At 28.4% G+C, this 19,537-nt stretch overlaps 4 protein-coding genes across 5 annotated transcripts; 1 reads left to right on the forward strand and 3 right to left on the reverse strand.

Moving 5' to 3' along the window:
• Nucleotides 1-783: 783 nt before the first annotated feature.
• LOC101505353 (probable WRKY transcription factor 51) lies at nt 784-5,731 on the reverse strand. Of its 2 annotated transcripts, none has more exons than XM_027334649.2 (4): nt 5,141-5,731; nt 4,462-4,603; nt 2,661-2,751; nt 784-1,468 (listed from the first exon to the last, which is right to left on the reverse strand). In XM_027334649.2, exons 1-4 carry the CDS (start codon nt 5,400-5,402, stop codon nt 1,433-1,435), a joined length of 531 nt encoding a protein of 176 aa, XP_027190450.1. In that variant the 5' UTR covers nt 5,403-5,731; the 3' UTR covers nt 784-1,432. The 2 variants fall into 2 exon arrangements, with proteins under 2 accessions (XP_027190450.1, XP_004501445.2); XM_004501388.4 differs by having other exon boundaries at nt 785-1,468; nt 2,639-2,751.
• A 1,942-nt stretch (nt 5,732-7,673) lies between these two features.
• On the forward strand, nt 7,674-12,568 carry LOC101505034 (25S rRNA (cytosine-C(5))-methyltransferase NSUN5). The gene is made up of 13 exons (XM_004501387.4): nt 7,674-8,004; nt 8,077-8,135; nt 8,341-8,391; nt 8,582-8,717; nt 9,004-9,089; nt 9,249-9,347; nt 9,495-9,548; nt 10,532-10,676; nt 10,917-10,978; nt 11,221-11,308; nt 11,576-11,650; nt 11,848-12,009; nt 12,107-12,568. The coding sequence occupies exons 1-13, from the start codon at nt 7,752-7,754 to the stop codon at nt 12,352-12,354; spliced, it is 1,518 nt and encodes a 505-aa protein (XP_004501444.1). The 5' UTR covers nt 7,674-7,751; the 3' UTR covers nt 12,355-12,568.
• Nucleotides 12,569-13,371: 803 nt separating this feature from the next.
• LOC101504707 (heat shock protein HSP17.6-II-like) lies at nt 13,372-14,097 on the reverse strand. Its single transcript, NM_001364899.1, has one exon. It carries the CDS (start codon nt 14,031-14,033, stop codon nt 13,560-13,562), a length of 474 nt encoding a protein of 157 aa, NP_001351828.1. The 5' UTR covers nt 14,034-14,097; the 3' UTR covers nt 13,372-13,559.
• A 1,590-nt stretch (nt 14,098-15,687) lies between these two features.
• On the reverse strand, nt 15,688-16,539 carry LOC101504383 (17.1 kDa class II heat shock protein-like). The gene has a single exon (XM_004501385.4). It carries the CDS (start codon nt 16,439-16,441, stop codon nt 15,875-15,877), a length of 567 nt encoding a protein of 188 aa, XP_004501442.1. The 5' UTR covers nt 16,442-16,539; the 3' UTR covers nt 15,688-15,874.
• Between the last annotated feature and the right edge of the window lie 2,998 nt (nt 16,540-19,537).

Below are 19,537 nucleotides of genomic sequence, written 5' to 3' on the forward strand. Positions count from 1 at the left end.
TACACAAGGAAGGTGAAGCTCCACGACACTAGTTGTAGTGAAAAGGGAAAGAAAATGAGAAAATAACTAAATTTCCCCTTGTTTAAAGTTGAAATGGCAATTATGCCCTCCGCATATGCAATTTTATAGTGTATGAGTATATGTGTTAAAATAATATGTTTGAATATAATTTCTCCAAATATTATTAGGATAAACTATAATTTAAGTCTTTGAAAGGGCACTACTATATTTATTTGGTCACTGACTCATCTAAAAACTCAAATTAGTCACCAAATGATCAAAATACTTATTGAAATATATAACTTATTATCATAAAAATCTTTGAGCAATACAATTTATTGGTAAAATATTTCATGACAATTATAAAATTAATGACTAAACTGATTGACATTTTGATTATTTGATAACTAATTTGAATATTGAATGAGTCAACAAACAAAATGACATTGTCCTACACTTTCATGGACTAACATGGCGGCTTATCCAATATTAGGTGTATGCGTGATGTTTCGTTAAAAACATGAATAAATAAATGTGTCATATAGCTATAGTGATCAGAAACAATTCTTTTATGATTAAGAAAAGAAAGAAAAAAAAAGTATTAAATTACTTTTTTTGATTTCTTATTTTTGTCTCTGGAATTTGCTTTGCTCCCTTAATTAATTTTTATTCCATTTTGGTACCTTAATTATAGTTCATTCAGTCACATAAGACACCTATTATTTAGGAAATCAAGTAAATAATTGAAAAGCATTGTATTGAGCGCATAACATTTGACGCTGATTTTTTTTCAAATAACTGGAGTAATAAGTTATCATTTATTTAACTTTTTTTTTTTAATTTAAAGATATAACAACTGTTTTATGGCAAATAAGTGTCATGTGTTATCGCATAAGACACCTATTATTTAGGAAATCAAGTGTTAAATGTAGAGGCGGTGGCAAACATGTAAATAAAAAGAAAAATCAATATATATATATATATAGACATGGTTTTTGAAAAAATAAGTTAAATGTTAAAAACATATTCATATCTCTCTCTTCGTGCCTCGTAGACTACCTTAACCACAATGTCTCGCCCTTTGTGCGCTCTCATCTTCACCATAACACCACCAATGCCTACCAATTATCTTCATCGCTATTCCAATTTGTGACCTCCCAGTTTAACAAATGTTAGTGATAAAATAAACATCGGGCTTCATTTGTCTCAGTTTGCTCATCCATTTGATCCCTTTGTCTTCGTGTCTCCATTGATCTTCTTGTTAGTGTTTGACAAGGTAAAACTCCATTCTTCTTTGTTCTTCACTCTTCTTTTAACTATTATGCCTCTCAAATATTGCATTTAAGTTTTTGATTATTTTCCTCATGAAAACACATCAGGTGTTTGAACCCTTACGAATATATGCTTTTTCAATCTCGTTTCATGCTCAAGGTCACGCCGCAAATTTTAAAAATCCGCGTAAAAGGTCCTACATACAACATCAGTTGCTATGATATGATTCACAAAACCAATGTAAAATGTCTTTTCTACACTAGAATTTGTTAGTTTTATTCAAAAATATTAAGTGTGTCTCACATGTCACTTTGGTCTACTAAGTAGATTGTGTGAGTCATCCGTATAAAAGTCAAAATTAGAGTTTTAGACACATTTATTCTTCTCACCCTCCTCCTCCTAACTTGTACCTCTCTCTAGAGTGAAACAAAAAACACTCAATTTGCAGTATCTATTTATTTTTTGTTATAATCTGAAACTTACCCTTGATTTATTTGATAAAGATGTTCAATGTTGATTATGTTTCACTCTACATATTTACTCTTTATTTTATCACTAACATTTTATAATTGTATCATTCATGATTTGGTTTGTTTGTTGTTTTTGATTTCAAACTTCTATTCTTAAGACTTGTAATTTGTCTTTTAAGGGAAAATATGTTTGAAACCCTACTTTTAGTCTTGATATGGGTTATTTAGACAATATAGTTAGCAGACCAAAATGACAAATAACACACACTTAACAGTTTTTGAATAAAACTAACATAAATAATCAAAGTGGCTCACAAAATTACTGTTAAAGAACCAAAATAAAATAAAAAAATTAATTAAAAGACCAAAACAAAATATGAAAAAACGATAAAGTACAAAAAATAGTTATTTAACCAAAAAAAATTCATTACAATAACATTTTGCATAAAAATATACACTAACATTTGAAGAACTAAAATCACATACATAGCCTAAATTAAAGGCATCAAAAGCCCAAAATGTCTAAAGAAAATAAAATGATTAAAAAATGAATTTTAGAAAGAGTGACACAATTTGAGTAAAAAAAAAATAGTGACACGATTAGAATTAGAGGCTTACAATCTACTAATAGTTGTTATACCTTAACGAGTGTAATCACCTTTATAAATTAGTTAATCATAGTCAAAAGTGGTAGCCCTAGCTCTATATATTATTCTTCATAAAATAACATGATTATAAATCAAGAAAAAATCCGATCCTTTGAGTACAATTAGTGCATTTTAATTTTATGGTATAATTGAAAAAATTAAGATCACGAAATCAAATATGCACCTACTTACAACAACTAATGGTGGTTAGCTATGGGCTACATATATGCTAAAACTTCTAGCAAAAACCTGGATGAGTATGAGTGCCTACGTAGGTTGTTATTACATAACTTGGATCATTCACATCTCTCTCAACTCTCTTTTTCACTTGGCATCCATCCACTGAACACCTATAATAGTTCCTGTAATCAAATTAGAAAAATTTAATTAACATGAATGTATATGTTTTGAACTGTAGTGCAACTATTTTAGTCATAAAAATATCAAATTAAATGTTTTAATGTTCTAGAATTAAAGTATTCATATAGACTCTGTTTGTTAAAATTAGTTGAAAACTTATAATTTATAATTTATAGTTGATAATTGTTAAGTTAATTGACTGTTTTAATAAAATTAATGATTTGATTAGTTTAAGAATGGAAAATGATATAAAAAGCATTCTTAATTAGAAATATTTTTTTTATTAATTAATGTTTTAAATATTTTAAAATAGTTATTTAAAATTTATTTTTTATTAATTTAAAATTTATCAATCTGATATATATATATATATATATATATATATATTATTTATCTATTTATTTATTTTAAATTAAAATAAATAAACAAATTAGTTACTTTAAAATATTAGTTATTTTTAAAATTTAAATTATGTATAAATAATTTAAAATTATAATAAATAATTTATTTGTTAATCACATATAGAATTTTATTTTAGCAAGTTTATTTATTTTATATTATAATAAATAAATTATTTTAAATTATTTACTTTAAATTAATATTTATTAAAAATATTTTAAATTATACAAATTTGTTGTATATACATTATTTTAAATTTATAAAATTATAATAAATAAATTATAAAGGGCAAAAAAAAATTAGTTACAATAATAAGGACAAAATTGAAAGAAAAATGATAAATTATAAGCTCATAAACTACTTAAATTAACTTATCAAAAAACACCATAAAGTATAAGTTCATAAATAATTGTTATCAAACAGAACTTATATCTTATAAGCTTGTTTTTTAGTCTTACAAAATACAATGTCGTAAGATTAAAAAACAAATGTGTGAATTTGTATCTTATCGTTTTTTCTTCTAATTTAATTTTATTTTTGTTCTTGTAACTAAAATTAATTTTTATCCTTTATAATTTAAATTATTTTTTATTATTATAATTAAAATCATTTTTTATAATTCATTTTTTAGTTATAAGCTATCAACTAATTTTATAGAAAAGAACTATAGGACATAAAGTCCCAAGCCCGCTTTTAATTGTTATTGTAATATGAAACTCAAATTTAATTTTAAACAGTATCAAAGTTTATTCTAAATTTATTTGGCCACTTTTATTTTTTATTTTTTGTAAACAACAAATTTTGTTAACTTAAATACAAAGCGTACTTCAATTTTTACACTAAGAGAGAAAAATAAAGTCTAGATCCAGTATTATAATAGAAAAACACTATTCATCATTCTTTGAAGGAGTGAAAAGATTCTACTAAATCACGCGTTTGAAAATCGACCAAAGAAAATTAGAAGTTGATACAAGTAGACCTTCAAGAGTCAAATAACATAATCACTTATTTTCAATCCATATTAAATGACATAATCACTCAAATGTGATTTCACAAATAACTTTTTTTTTTAATGTATATGTGTGATATCAATTGTAAATTTGTAATTGATTTTGCATAAAATATTAATTATAATTAATTTAAATTAAAAATTGTAATTTATTATTTCAAACATGATTTTTTAATTCAAATTATTGTTCAACTCACTTTCATATAAATATATTTAAATATAAATTATCAATTTTATTATACTCATTTTAATTAATAAAATCATTTTTTTTTTCATTACAAAACCAACTAAACATAGAAGTTACCTTGGATTGGGGCTGTTTTTCACCATCTTCTTTCCATACTTCCTCCACTTGAACCCATCATCCAGAATTTCAACCTCTGACTGGGTTTTGAATGCAACTTTATCTGTAACTTCCTTCTTCTCACGTTCACTGCTGACATCGTCTATGTGGCACAAGCCAATCACATAGAAGATAGATATAAAATTAAATTAAATTATGAGAGAATTCCGGAATAATAGTTGTCGTTACTTGTTAGTCCAATATGATAATATTTCAATGTTTGAAGTTTAAACTTGTAATTTTAGAAGAGGAGTTAGAATTCTCTCAACTTTAGTCGTAAAATATAAATGTCACTTTGATCCGTTTTTTATAATTATAAAAATACGTGATTTTGTTATTTAATAATTTAGAAAATATATTTTAATGATTTTGTGTTTATTTACTATGACGAAAATAACATTTTTAAAAAATATTTTTTTATAAACTATTACAAAAACTTCTCATTTGAACAGTTTTTAAATATTTTTTATATTATTATTATTTTTTTTAAAATTATAACAAACAAATGAATATTTTCAAAATGACTTTTATATAAAATAAGCTATAACAAACCAACTTTGTAACTAAACATTGATAATATTTTCCTTACCCAATTTTTTTATAAAAAAAACAAACAATTTCATTAAGGAACTTGGCTTACTGCTAGAAGACCCTTCAAGGTAGCTTCCACTTCCTCCAAAATCACCAACAAATTTATTGGCTTGTTGATTTTCTTGGTTCACAACATGCTCAAAAACAAATGGCTCTGGTTCATCATCTGGCCATTGATCATCATCAAATTTAAAATACTCAGGGAGCTCCAGAGGCTGATTAGTGAAATTGCTGTCAAGTGAATTTGGTGGCCTTGGATTTTTATCCGTCATAATTATTTTGTTATTAGTACCGTTATGAAAAGAAAACATAGTGGTATATTTATACCCATTTATAAAACTCCATAGGCTTTGTTTAATGAGGTAGTTTCATAGTAATTACTTCCTAAGAACTACACTGGGAAGCTTCTACGGGTAATAGAAGAAGCATTATTGATGCGTATCCAAATTGGGTGGGAAAAAAAGTAGTAGTATGATAGAACAAGCTGAAGGTGGGGCATGCATGAGAATGGCTAATTAATGGAAGACTTAAGTTATTTTATCATTGTTACAAGTCAAATTCTAATGTATACCAGCTGTTAAAGATTAAGAGGATCACTTCCATTAGTCTCATCGATCTTCAATCATAAGTAGTTTATTATCGATCTTCAATCATAAGTAATTTAGTGTAAACAGGTATTTAAAAGTCATTTAAATTCTAACGAGAATTGAAGATATTTTTTTTAATGATTCTTTTGAATTTTACAGATGAAATGATTATTTAATTGAAGTTAGTTCGATACAAACAAATGAAAAATGACACATTTTTTAAATTTAACTTATCGAATTTATATTAATTAGGTCATCATTTCATACGTAACAAAACAATTATTAATTTATATTTTCAAAAAATATAATTGTTCGCATTTAAACTATCAAATTATTTTTAACTAGAGTCTACAATTGATCATCGATAATATGATCGATATTATACTTTTCAGAATTAACTTGAATTATATATTTGTTAAATTTTAATGGGATAGCTAGTCTTGTGGTTAGACCAAACCCAATCACAACTTAGATTACAAGTCAAGGGGGACGGTGATATTTAGGACTCACACTTGTTCCTTTGAACCACACGTTTTTATTTAATAATCTTGGTAACAAGTAGTGATGTTTATGATTTGGTTTACGTAGGATACTCATTTTTTTTTATAAGCTAAAAAAGGTGTTGAAGCGTGCCATTAAGCTTAGTAGAAGATTATAATTCAATATAAATATTAGAATAGTTTGGTAAAATTAAATTAAATTGATATGATTTATCTTAAACTGAATTCGTAAAATTGAATTTAACTATTACTTGTGAATCAAAATTATCTTTCTTGAAAATTGAATTATAGGTTTTTGAACTAAATTGATTCTTTGTCCGAACATATCAAATTGCTATTATTAATTGATATATGAACTATTAAAAAAAAAAAATCACATCCAACTAAATATTAAAACTATTTAAAAAATAAAAAAAATCAAACTAAATTGAACTGTCAAAAAGAAGCAAACTCTAAGAGATAGTTCTTGAGCTAAAAAGTTGGTTTTTCACACACATTTTGCAATTAAAAAAATAACCATATCAACAATTTTGGCTACCCAAAATTAAGGGTGTGTTAACTTAAAAAGATAAAACGTTAATTTTTTTATCTCAATTGCCTTCAAACCCAAAAATAAAAATTTTTAAGATTTTCTTCGATTAAAAAGCTAAAAAATTCATCAAATCTATGACTTTCAAATTCATAACTTACAAATTCAATTTCATAACATTTCATATTCAGAAAAACCTCATACTCATTCTTTCTCCAAAAATATATTTTTTATGAGTTTGTAAAATTGTTTTTTATCAATTAATTTAGTTAAGAATCTCAATCCATATTTATCTTAATGTTAACATTTCAAAAAAGAAAAATTTTAATATTAAAAATCACCCCTTTTAAGAAATAAAATTCTCCCAATTATACATAAAAATCATAATCTTTAGGTAAAAGAGAAATAGATAAAAATAAAATTCAATACCAAAAAAATAAAACAAAATATTTAAAAAAACTTTGGTTAAAACTGTTAAAATTAGATTGGAAAAAAAAAATCATATTTGGGCAAAATGATTTGCACTAATGCAATTAACAAGAAATAGAAATCGGATTCATATAAAAAAGAATTGTATTTTGCATAAAAGAATAAAATAATAATTGATTTAGGAAAGAGGATAGATAATGCAAAATGTATCTAAAAGTCAAGAGAAGATCGAGGCATAAAAAATTAATTTAGAGATTTTATTTTTATTTTTATGAGTTTAAAATATTATGAATTTAAATTTATAAGTTATGAATTTGAAATATTATAAGTTTGAAAATATCAATTGTTTAGATTTTTAGGTTAAAGAAAATTATAAATTTATTAATTTGAAGATAAGTGAGATAAAAATTATAACAAAACTTATCGTTTTACATTTTATTTTTTTTGTCAAAAATAATAGAAGTAAAGAAGTAACAAAGCATGAAAAATAATTAAAAGTAAAATAAAAAGAATAAGTTAAGAGTAAAAGAATGGAAGGCAAGGATACAAAATGAAACATACTAACCGTGTGAGTGTTGTTTGAGCTAAGCTAAGTCAAAACCCCTAAACCCTGCGATGCGGATGAAAAGGGAGAGGAAGAAGAAAAAGAGTGATGGCGGTCGCCAACAAAATGAAGAAAAGAAGACGACGTTGAAGGGAGCTGAGAGGTCTGCATATTTCGCACGGAGAGAAGCCGCAAAGGTATTGAAAACAGTACTCGTTGGAGACGCTAAACGCCGTGCACTTGCATCCATCAAAACCCTCGTTTATCATCCCTCCGTCAGAAACAAGAAAGCCACATTCGCTCTCATCTGTCAAACCCTCAAGCGTAACTAACTAACTACCTTACTCTTTCTTTTCTCTTTTCTATATCATTCATTTTATTTCTTTACTTTCACAGATCTTCCCATTATCAACGATGTCTTGCAAGCTGCTTCTATTATCAACTCCAAGTGGAAGGTCATTATATATAATTTAATTTAACATAAGCGCATTAACTTTGACCTATTAGCACGAATACTTCATATATTCCATTCAGTTACTTTCATTTTCTCAAATTACTATCGGTTTCAAGGTGTCAATGTCAAGTGTTTGATGTTTGAACTCTATTGACATGTTGTTTTATGACACAACGCAAACATCTCATATACCGTTGCTTTTGCAGAGGCAACAAGAATTGATTTATATCATTGTCTATGATATCCTTTTCGGCCAGGTTAGTGAGATTCATTTCTGTCATAGTTTATTAGGATTTTTACTAGTACAAATTGAACTGTGTTGTTACTCAGCATTCGTGAATTTGGTAATATAAGTGAGTTTCTTTTAAGGTTCTTAGGTTACAGGAAAAAAATATGGGGTGATTAATTGATTATCTAAATCTAACTCAACTAGATTAAAATTTATAGGGAGTTCCGCTAGTTGGTGATGCAGAGAAGTACCTTATGCGCCACAAGGATGCCTTACATTCAACTCTGAAACAGATTTTGTCAAGGAAAAATGTCAAGACAGTTAAAGAGTTGTTTGCTCTTCACGAGGTTCCTGGTCAGTCTTCACATCTCCAACCCCACCAAAAAGACCCTTATTTTATATTTCTTTATACATATTAGTATATTATTGTTTTGTGGATTTTGCTCTCTTTACTCTTGATACATTGCTAAGTTGTGATTTCATGGTGTATAATTTATAAATGGGCATTTTCAAATTTGATACATTCTCATTTCTCAATGGATGCTTTTTTGAAAGCTATTACTCTTTAATTGTTCGAGTTGCTGGATTACAGCTCTACTCTCATAACAACTTCGAAGCTGTTCACATTTTTCTTGTGCAGATGTTTCTGTACCTCGAAATGTTCGTGTCAATACACTTAAACTGGATGTTGATTCTGCCTTAGTTGAACTTCGGAAAAAATACACGGTATTTTTGTCAAAATATTTTTGATTATCAATATCCTACATTACATAGACATTTTACTTTATGGAAATAAATTTATAGCCTCTTAGAGTGTACATCCTTGACTCAAATTACTGCTCTACATTTTGGTTGATGAGATTATGTTTTTGGTGTGTCAAATAGGTTCAAAAGGATGATTTAATTCCTGACTTGCTGATACTCCCTCCCGGAACTGATTTACATGACCATCCTCTTGTCAAGAACGGAAGCATATTTCTGCAAGTAGGAATCAACCTTCCTTTGTTATTATATAGATCTCAGGATAACAAAACCAAACTTTTTGCTATTTAAGAAATATATTGACAGGGCAATTCTTGGTGCTTCTTATTCATTCTTGGTAATCTTTCACTAACATTGAGACGAACTTAGGGTAAGGCGAGTTCCATGGTGGCACCGGCTCTTAGCCCTGAACCAGGTTGGGAGGTGAGTTATTGCTGCATTATGACATTGATGATACATGTAGATCTGATTTAAGATATAAATCTATTTCATGGGCGTTCTCCACTTTAGCTCCTCATTTCCCCTGTTAACATGATCTTTTACCGTCTCATTTCTTATTTCTTTATTCTTCTGGGTTTTTAGAGCTTCACACTGTTGCTTGCTACATGTTCCTTATCTTTTTATTTTCCAAAAAAAAAAAAACTTTTCTCTATTTTGCTTTTGGCAGTATGTTGTTAATGGATTCATTGTGGAGTAGTTTCTCAATGTCTTTCTAGTTTTTTATAGTCGTTTGTTAATCAATTAAGACTTAAGAGGTATGCAAAATAAGTTGAAAGAAAACTAAGACTGGTGTGGTCAGAGCCTTCGAGACCAACATAATGGTGAAACAAGCATGTTTTATTCATTGTTGAATATACTGTTCTGTTTGTATGGACCCGTTCCTTTTGAGATAATCAACCATGCTATTGGGAATTTGGGACATTATTTCATGTATATTGTTTTTAAGCCATTGTAAGGCTATTAAGCACTGACACCAACACTGGTAAGGCAGTAATAACTTGGGAAAATGGAAATGATTGTAAGTAATTGCACTTGTCAGTTTCGTGTCGATATCGAACACTTTGACACACCTTCAATCGAAGTGTTGGTCAATATAGTTGCAAGACCTCTAGAAAGTATTATTTTTGGCCAATATTGCTTTTAGTTAATACTTAATACCATGTTACGTTGATTTATTTTTTCTACTTTTATTTATGACAATCCTCAGAAGCAATAAACTTTGAAAGTCTGCAAGAAATGGTTAATGTTCCATGTGTAATTTAATTGCTAGAAGTCAAGCAATCAATTGCTATATACTTGCATGGCAGTCTTAGCCGTAAACATAGTTGGAAATTGAATGGATATAATGAGTTTGTGTTTTACTTCTTCGGGCCCTGACTAGTTTTTCACTTTAATTGTATTTCTAGGTTCTTGATGCATGCTCAGCACCAGGCAACAAAACTGTCCACCTTGCTGCCCTTATGAAGAGAAAGGGTAGGATTATAGCATGTGAGCTGCAAAAGGAAAGGATTAAGCGCTTGAATGATACTATAAAGCTATCTGGGGCTTCCAGTATCCAACATTGTGTTTATAATATTGAGATGCTTGTCAACCAATAGTTAATTAAGTATTGCAATAATCACAAATTTGGGTTTTATTTAATCATACACGCCAAGTATTGTTCAGATTTCCTTCCTGCATACCGTATCATGATGCATCTGTAGTAGAGGAGCATGCCATAAATTTTGATACCATTTCTTTGGTTAATTTTCAGTTTGTGTTGCTATGCTTTAAACTTAACCCCAAGTTCAGACATACAGGTTCTCAATGAGGATTTCTTGAACATAAATCCCAAGGACCCTTCATATTCTAAGGTAAAGTATTTTCCAGGTCGTGTACACAGTTTTAAGAAAGAGAGAAATATCATTTTTCATTCACGTTTTCTCTAGTTGGAATAGTTATCCCTCTTACCGAATGACTAATCCCCATTGTTTTAAGGACCCACATTTTTTTAAGTATGAGTTATCTGGTGTCTTTTTGTGACTTTGTCTACTAGGATTGTAGTCTTACTTTGTTCAGTTTGTGTATCTAATTGTTATCAGATTTATGATCGCAGATAAAAGCTATTCTCTTGGATCCTTCCTGCTCTGGTTCTGGTACTGCTGCTTCTAGACTAGACCATTTGCTCCCATCTAAAGCAGCAGGTTATTATACGTAGTTTCACCTTCTACATTTTATATTTATTGATATGGCTAGCAACGTTGGAGCATAGAAACTGCCTCTAAATGAGCTGAAATTTGGTGTGGCATTTGAATTTTTTATAGTATATAGTATCTTAAAAATCACAGTTGGACAATATAGTACACAAATCAAATTCAAATAAATACCAATGTTGGACAATCTTTTTCAATCCAAATGGAGATGGAAATTAAATATGAAAAAAATTTAATTGTCAACTTTTTATTGTGTAGGTCAGGATATTGATATGGAAAGATTAAACAAGCTTGCAGCTTTTCAGAGAAAAGCTCTTCAGCATGCCTTCCTTTGTGAGTCAGTTCGTTTCTCCTTGTCAGTGCTATTTTATTTTATTTTGTTTCTAGATACATAAATGTAAATAAGTGGGACATATAAGAACCGTTTCTTTTTCCCCCATTACTATATAGGTCTTAGCATTTTTTTTTATCTCTGAAAATTTAGATGTTCCCATACAGTACTTTAAATGGATGAATTGTTTCTATGGCAGTTCCAGCTGTTGAGAGAATTGTGTACAGTACATGTTCAATAAACCAAATTGAGAATGAAGATGTTGTGAAATCTGTTTTGCCCTTAGCTGAGTCATATGGATTCCAACTGGCAAAGCCCTTCCCTGAATGGCAGTGTCGTGGTCTTCCGGTGTTTGAAGGCTGTAAGTATTAGTACTCACAGGCAGTTGCAGTTACTGGTCCATTTCTATCATATCATTTTGGTGGATTTTTAATGGTGCTTGTTTTCCTATCTGACAGCTGAACACCTAGTTAGGACAGATCCTGCCAAGCATGGTGAGGGTTTCTTCATCGCGTTGTTTTCCAAGAAAGATGCTAAGCTCTCGGTGAGGTCAAATAATAATGATAATAGGAATATTCACAGTTCTACCAGAACTAGAAACTTGCGAAGGAAGAAACCGATGTTAATTCACACTAATCTGTTCAGAATGTGGTTATATGGTCATCTAAACCGGTGTAGAATACAAGACAAATCGTTTAGTGGTTAAAATTGGAGAGATAAAAGAGCAGACTAAGATACTATTTATGTTTTCTTTTCAGTGTAAAACCAGTTCAGAAAATCGATCATTGATTGAAGTGGTTTTGTTTGCTGCATTTTTACAAATGAAAGGGAAAGATGATATTCCTTTTTCTAAAAAAACAAAGTAACCTATGTTAGTTTGTACTGATGAAAGCTATGGAGACTGAACCTTTTCTTACCAATGTATTGAATGTTTCTTGCTCACCAAGACCACCACAACCTGCGGTGAAGAGCAAACATCTGATCCAAAACCTCTTACACCAGCAACAATTGTTGGTGTAACTGCTCGTAAAAAGTATCATGTCCAAAGGCAACAATTGTTGCAATTTCTCGGTCTAAAAAGGATTCTTCTGCTATGAAACATCTTTGAAACAAACAAGGTGAAGTATATTATATGTAGGGGCAAAACTATTACGTTAACAAATAAATAAGTTTACACGTTTCCAAATCTAAGTATAGAATTATATATACAGGTTATCCATATTATCCTTCAACCACCAACCCATGCATACACTATTTTAGTTGCATTTGCCCCATTTATGCTCCCCCCTTTCAGGATAGAAAAATTGAAATGTTTATCTAGAGCTAATGATAAGCCTTCTCAATATCAACTTTGTAAGCTATGTCATCGTTCTTTCTCTTGTAATTTTTTCATCAACATTTTATCCCCAGGACTGTTAATTAAGGCAAGTAGAGTTTCAATTAGAGAAGGATTAAAATAACCATATTTCAAATGTCATTCCCAACCAAATGTTGCTTAAATAATATTCCCGTAGGATCTGAAACTTAAAAGGTTCATCCAATTTTAAGTTGAGCTTTAGTCACTTATTTCTTAATTTCTTTAACCTTAATTGTAAACTATACATTATCTCTAAAATAAGTCACTAGACTTCTAGACAGATCCATTTATTAATAAAAAATCTCTCGTGAACAGAACTTAAAGAATATCCATATGATTAACAAAAGATGGAAGCACATAGTCAACTAAAAAAAAGATTGAAAACACACAAGGTAATTAAAATTCATGTTGATATTAAAGCACACATTACATCGCATGATCATGAGTTTATCATTTCAGACAATTGCGGAAAGACACAACCATTGTCACAAAAACAAACTAAAAAAAACGGACATAACTGCTGCTCTGCAAACATGGAATGGAAGACATCCAGGTCAAGCAATCTTAACCTCAATTGTCTTAGGCTTCTTAGGTTCAGGAGGAGGCAACTTATTAACAGTAACAGTAAGCACACCATCTTCACAAACAGCAGAAATCCCTTCAACATCACCATTTTCAGGCAACACAAATTTCCTCATAAACTTACCAACCCTTCTTTCCATCTTCAAATACTTAACCCCTTCTTTCTCTTCTTCTCTCTTTCTCTCACCACTTATGAGAAGCACATTGTCATCTTCCACTTGAACCTTAATGTCACCAGATTTCAACCCAGGCATGTCAACAACGAATACGTATGAATTTGGATACTCTTTCACGTCTGCAGGTGTCGCTGCCATTGCCTTTGCGTCGCGTACGTAGGTTCGTGTTGGTGCGTTTAGGTTCTTCTCTGTTGTGTCGTCAGTTATGTTCATTATGTGGTGCAGTGTGTTCAATAGTGGTGAATCTAAACCCATTAATCTGAAATCCATTGCTTTTTTTGGGAGAAGTTTTTATGTTTATCACTCGTTTTGTTCTCGTTGGTTTTTGTTATGTGTTTGAAAATGGGGAATGTGTAGAGTATTTATAAGGGTGGTAGGAATATTATGGGAGGTTCCAGAAAAGAAGAAAAAAGCGCTGGGAATTTCTATTCTAGGAGTTTCGCGAGCGAAACTCAATGTTTCTAGTAGAATCCAGAATAGAGGAGAATGATGTCTATTATGACCCTATCGTTGATTATTGGGCCTCAAGCCCCATATAAAATGGGAGCCCATTAATCGAGGTTGCTATCAATTCCTCATGAAATGTTCTGTTTCATACATTATATATAGTTAGACGAGGTTTCGGAAAATAATAACAATAATTATAAATATCAACTCGAAAAAATATATTAAATACAGAATGGAGAAATCTATTATTTTATCAACTTAAATAATTGTCCATTTTTTAATAACCATTTCATTAAAAAATGCTAATACCATACACATATCTTTCATAAGAATCAAGAAAAATAATATAGATTTTGTCATAAAAAATTAACATGAAAAATGATTTAGGAATGAGAACCGTATATATGCATAACATGTTGTTATAGACCAATATACTTCCTTATAGATAAATGGAATACAAGCGGTGTTATGTTTTAATCCATATTATAAATCAAAATAGAGACTTAATTATAATCAATATTATAAATATCTTTTTGTCAAAAAATAAAATGCATATGGATCAATCTAATGGGGTGTCAAAAATCAAGCAATTTTCATTTCACCATTCAGTTGCTGATTTCTGCTCTCAGTTGTTGACATATTTGATATAGGAGATGTGGTTTATATTTTTGTCATATATATTATAGTCATAAAATACATCTAAGAGGTCTTTATATTTAAGTCGATTATTTTTGTTTTTTAATACAAAAATCATTTTAATTTAACTTAATCTCTACCTAAATTATTTAAATTTTTATTTTCTTGATTTAATTCATTAAGATCCATCATATTTATATTAATAGTCATTTATTTCACCCTAAACAACAATTAGCATAATTAAAAATATATTATTAATAATTCTATCAAATATTATAGCAACAATAAAATACTTATATTAATCTTTTGAAAAAGAATCATAAAAAATATTAATCTTTTGGAAAAGAATCATCAAACTTTATAAACAAATTACAATCTATGAAAGAATTAAAAATCTATTGATATAAATTCATTTGTAATATAGTTTAGTTTGAACTTAAATAACTAAATTGAAAAAAAAAAAAAAACTAAATCGAATTTTAGCAAATTAAATGTTACAAAAAACACATTAAAAACACAAATACCTTCGTAAGATATAAAGAACCTGAAAACCTCAAAGAAGGATGCTAAGACTAAGAACACTCTTTAAGAGACACATTTAATAACATTTTAAATGATCGATTAAAATTAACATAAATTATATAAATTAAATAGATCTTATATAAATTTAAATGTAATGAATTGAGAATGTGTATATTAAAGTACATGTTGCTAACATAATTAACCTCAAAATATATTTTTCTTATATAAATTTAATTTTAATGAGTTGAAAATGTGTATATTAAAGAACATGTTGCTAACATATAATCAAGGTGGAGAAGCAGTTGCATTACACACAAAAAACAGAAAATATACTTATATTTATATTAATATCACATGTCACTGATATCAGACATGTATAATGACATGTGAGGTGCATTGACACTCAAAGAAAAAACATTGACAAAATTAAAAGTACATATATGCATACGTAAGACATAGTAGTATATACTATTTGGCACATTTGGAGTTCGACAATATATTGTAAATCAAGCCTGGGAGTCAAGGCCATTACGGGGTAATTCATCAATCTGAGGTTGGGCTTGGGCCTGAGTTTCTGGTCCGAGAGAACTAACTTGGACCTGAATAGTCTTGGGCTTCTTGGGCTCAGGAGGCGGCCTCTTAGAAATAGTAACAGTAAGCACACCATCAACATAATTAGCAGAAATATCATCACTATTGGCATTTTCAGGAAGCTGAAATTTCTTAAGAAACTTGCCTTGTTTCCTCTCCATCCGCAAATACTTAACACCTTCTTTTTGATCCTTATCTTTGTCCCTTCTCCTCTCTCCATTCACCACAAGCGTGCTATCATCTTCCATTGTTACTTTTATTTGTTCAGATTTTAACCCAGGCATGTCCACCACGAATTTGTACGAATCAGGGTAGTCGAGTATGTCAGCATACGTGCTTGCCATTGCCTTTGAGTCACGAACGTACGCGCGAGATGGCGCGTGGTGTGCTTTCGTGTCGGTTTCGTCTGAAAAGTCTAGGTGGTCCAAAAGGAAATCCACTAGACGAGGGTCGAAACCGAATTGCCTCAATTGCAAATCCATTTTAACTTTTTTCTCTCGCTTTTAATTAAGAAAGTGATGATTGAATTTTTTGGGAGGGTGTTTTTTTTATCAAGGGGGTTATATAGTGGCGAAGGTGAAATAAGTGTGTGTCATGTGGCATTGTTTTGAATTATAAAGGTGTCTTAGGATCTACGTGTCATGTGTCTTGACAATTGTTTATGCTTTTGAAAGATGATGATTCGGATAATGCCAGTGTTGTATAGGTGGCCGAAAATGTATACGTGGTTGCGCGCATGGATGCCTCATTTCCACGTGTCTCTCTCTCTCTCTCCTTCCATCTCTCTCTAAGGATTTAAACGATCCTAGACTTTATAATAAGTATAATGTAATATGAATTTTTTAAATTATATTAATATATTTTATTTTAAGATGTTGATATTTAAATTTGAGTGTATAATATATTCTATAAAAGAATATATTATGATAATAATTTTTAAAATAAAAATGAGTACGTAATCTTTTTAATGTATTATCAAAAAATTTAACTGAAATTATAGTAGTGATTAATATAATTAATTTTTAAAATATTATATATTATGATAATAATTTGTAAAAATAAAAATATATTATTAATTTATGTCGTATGTCTTTTAAAAAATATAATAGAGATGATAACTATATAAATGTTGTATTTAAGGTAAGAATCCTCGAAATAAAAATAAATTTTCAATCTCTTCATAGATCATTGAAAATTACATATATAGAATAATGAAAATATACTATTAGTCTATGTCGTATATCTTTTAAGAAATATAATAGAGATGATAACGATATAAATATTGTATTTAAGGTAAGAATCCTCAAAATGAAAATAAATTTTCAATCTCTTCATAGATCATTGAAGATTACGTATATAGAATAATTATAATTGCTTTTTCTTTTTGAATTGATTATCTTAATTTTAAATACGTAAAATTTAATTTTGTGAAAATAATTTAAATTTTAATATATAAAAAAGTATTTATTGAAAATATTATTTGTAATAAATTATCTTCAATAATTTTTTAAAATTCATTGAATCATTTAAAATGTTATAAATCCATAAAAAAAATTGAAATTATAAATAATATAAATCATGACAAAAAAATCTTTTAAAATTCAAATTATAAATCTTGATAGTAGTCGTCAAAAATCTTACAAGTGTTTTAAAATCCTAAAGATTCTTTTAATATAAAAATTATCTTTAAAAATTTTAATTCAATACACTCGTCTTAAATGCGTAATATTTTAGTTTTTTAAAAAAGTAATATTTTAATTAATGTCTGTGAATTATATAAAATGAACATATTACTCCATCTATTAAATTTGATAAAAATGTGATTCATTCTTTTGCTAAAGTGTCAGAAGTATTAGTTATCCATGTCACAGAGTTAAAAATAGTTAATGTGTAAATATTAATATTAATATTATTCTTTGTTGATAATAGAAAAAACGTAAACTAATTAGAGATGTATATGCTAGTAAAACAATAATTAAAACATTTGAAAAGTTGAAAGAGAATTTTATAAAAATTAATAGAGAAACTTCTTAAAAGAATATTATATGAAAATAAAGTGTAAAATTATTTTAAAATGACAATCAATAACAATCAGTAACGACAATAATTAATAAAATAATTACATTAATTTAAAAATTATATAATATAATAGAACAAAATAATTATATTGTTAGTGCACCACCATTTAGAAACAGACATAGTATTTCAAATATTAACCAATCCAACTTCTTGAAATTTATCTGTATTTGTTCTGGTAGTATTAAGGATATTCATATTTAAATCAACTCGGATTAAAAATCGCAAATTTAATACAAATTTAAAACTTGTATAAAGTTATAATTGTTTCGTTTTAATTAGGATTACTTCAAAAGTAATTAGCAATTTTAGGATAATGGAAGAAAATGAAATTGAAAGTTGAGAGTTTGAAAAGAGAGGAAATTCTAAAAAATAATCATATTGAAAAAGACAAAAAATAATACAATGAACTCTTTATATATAGAACAAGTAACTACCAAACTAATTACTAACTAACTCTAACAAACTAACTAACTCGATTAATATTCTTGACATCTGTGAATCACAGTCGGGTTGACATTTTGAAAGAAACACGTAAGGATAACATGAAAAATGAAAACAAAACATACAAATTAAGTTCTTAGTACAATAACACATTCACAAAACTAAAACTCTTCACAATAACAACACCAGACTCAGGTGTCCAGAAGTGATGGCCATGGAAAGCTCCCTCTAATGATAGCACAACAACAGTAAAAAATTCAATCCAAAAGTTGCATTAAAGTATCACTGTCAGGCGTCACATTCAATAGCTCTTAAAGGTAATAAATTAGTTAGTTTTGAAAGGTATCTCACTTCAACAATGGCCATGAGATGAACAATGTGTTTGGATTTTAAAGATTTTAAATACAAATTATAGCATATCTATATATATTTAATCAAGAATAATTATAGAAAATGATACGGTGTTATTGTCACACACGATTTCAGAAGTAGATTAACTATTTGATAGAATAACGGTTAAATAATTAAACAGTTTAAAATAAATATCTTTAGGTGAGTTTAACTAAATAATTCAATCCAATTAGTAACAAAAATCTAACACATATTAATTGATTATTATCAATAGATAATTAATTAATTAAAAAATCAATATAAACGGCGAAGGGCATAGACATCTCATTAAATTTAAATGAATGATTCAAACACATTAATTCATAAAAACAACAAAAATCCAACACATATTAAATGCTTAATAATAGATTATAATTTATATTTAATAATTAATTATTAGATTGTTGGCAGTGAACATTAATGTCTGGATTCCTCTCCTCTTCCACAGTGAGCGTTACTGACTTGAGCAGTAGTGAACATGTGAGGTGACAAGGGAGAAAGGGGTTGATTAAATTTGAGTTGTTAAAGTCTGGTGCCAACCTTGGTATATGGTACTAACTGCCGTTTCTGATACCACATAATCATATTCAAAATACTATCAACATTATTAAAATTAAACTACGTTTTTAAACTTTGTACGTAATGGAAGAGTAAACTTATTTTTTTTA

Source organism: Cicer arietinum, chromosome 5 (genome assembly GCF_000331145.2).
Source record: "Cicer arietinum cultivar CDC Frontier isolate Library 1 chromosome 5, Cicar.CDCFrontier_v2.0, whole genome shotgun sequence".
In the NCBI taxonomy this organism is placed as follows: Eukaryota; Viridiplantae; Streptophyta; class Magnoliopsida; order Fabales; family Fabaceae; genus Cicer; species Cicer arietinum.

Excerpts from the sequence above, each read along its gene's own strand:
- LOC101505353 (XM_004501388.4), bottom strand. The coding sequence starts at position 5,402 with ATGTTTTCTTTTCATAACGGTACTAATAACAAAATAATTATGACGGAT. Across the intron at positions 4,604-5,140 it reads CCTTGAAGGGTCTTCTAGCA|ACGATGTCAGCAGTGAACGT; the intron begins GTAAGCCAAGTT and ends TGTGCCACATAG. Across the intron at positions 2,752-4,461 it reads AAAAACAGCCCCAATCCAAG|GAACTATTATAGGTGTTCAG; the intron begins GTAACTTCTATG and ends ATTTGATTACAG.
- LOC101505034 (XM_004501387.4), top strand. The coding sequence starts at position 7,752 with ATGCGGATGAAAAGGGAGAGGAAGAAGAAAAAGAGTGATGGCGGTCGC. Across the intron at positions 8,136-8,340 it reads TTATCAACTCCAAGTGGAAG|AGGCAACAAGAATTGATTTA; the intron begins GTCATTATATAT and ends TTGCTTTTGCAG. Across the intron at positions 8,718-9,003 it reads TGCTCTTCACGAGGTTCCTG|ATGTTTCTGTACCTCGAAAT; the intron begins GTCAGTCTTCAC and ends TTTCTTGTGCAG.
- LOC101504707 (NM_001364899.1), bottom strand. The coding sequence starts at position 14,033 with ATGGATTTCAGATTAATGGGTTTAGATTCACCACTATTGAACACACTG.
- LOC101504383 (XM_004501385.4), bottom strand. The coding sequence starts at position 16,441 with ATGGATTTGCAATTGAGGCAATTCGGTTTCGACCCTCGTCTAGTGGAT.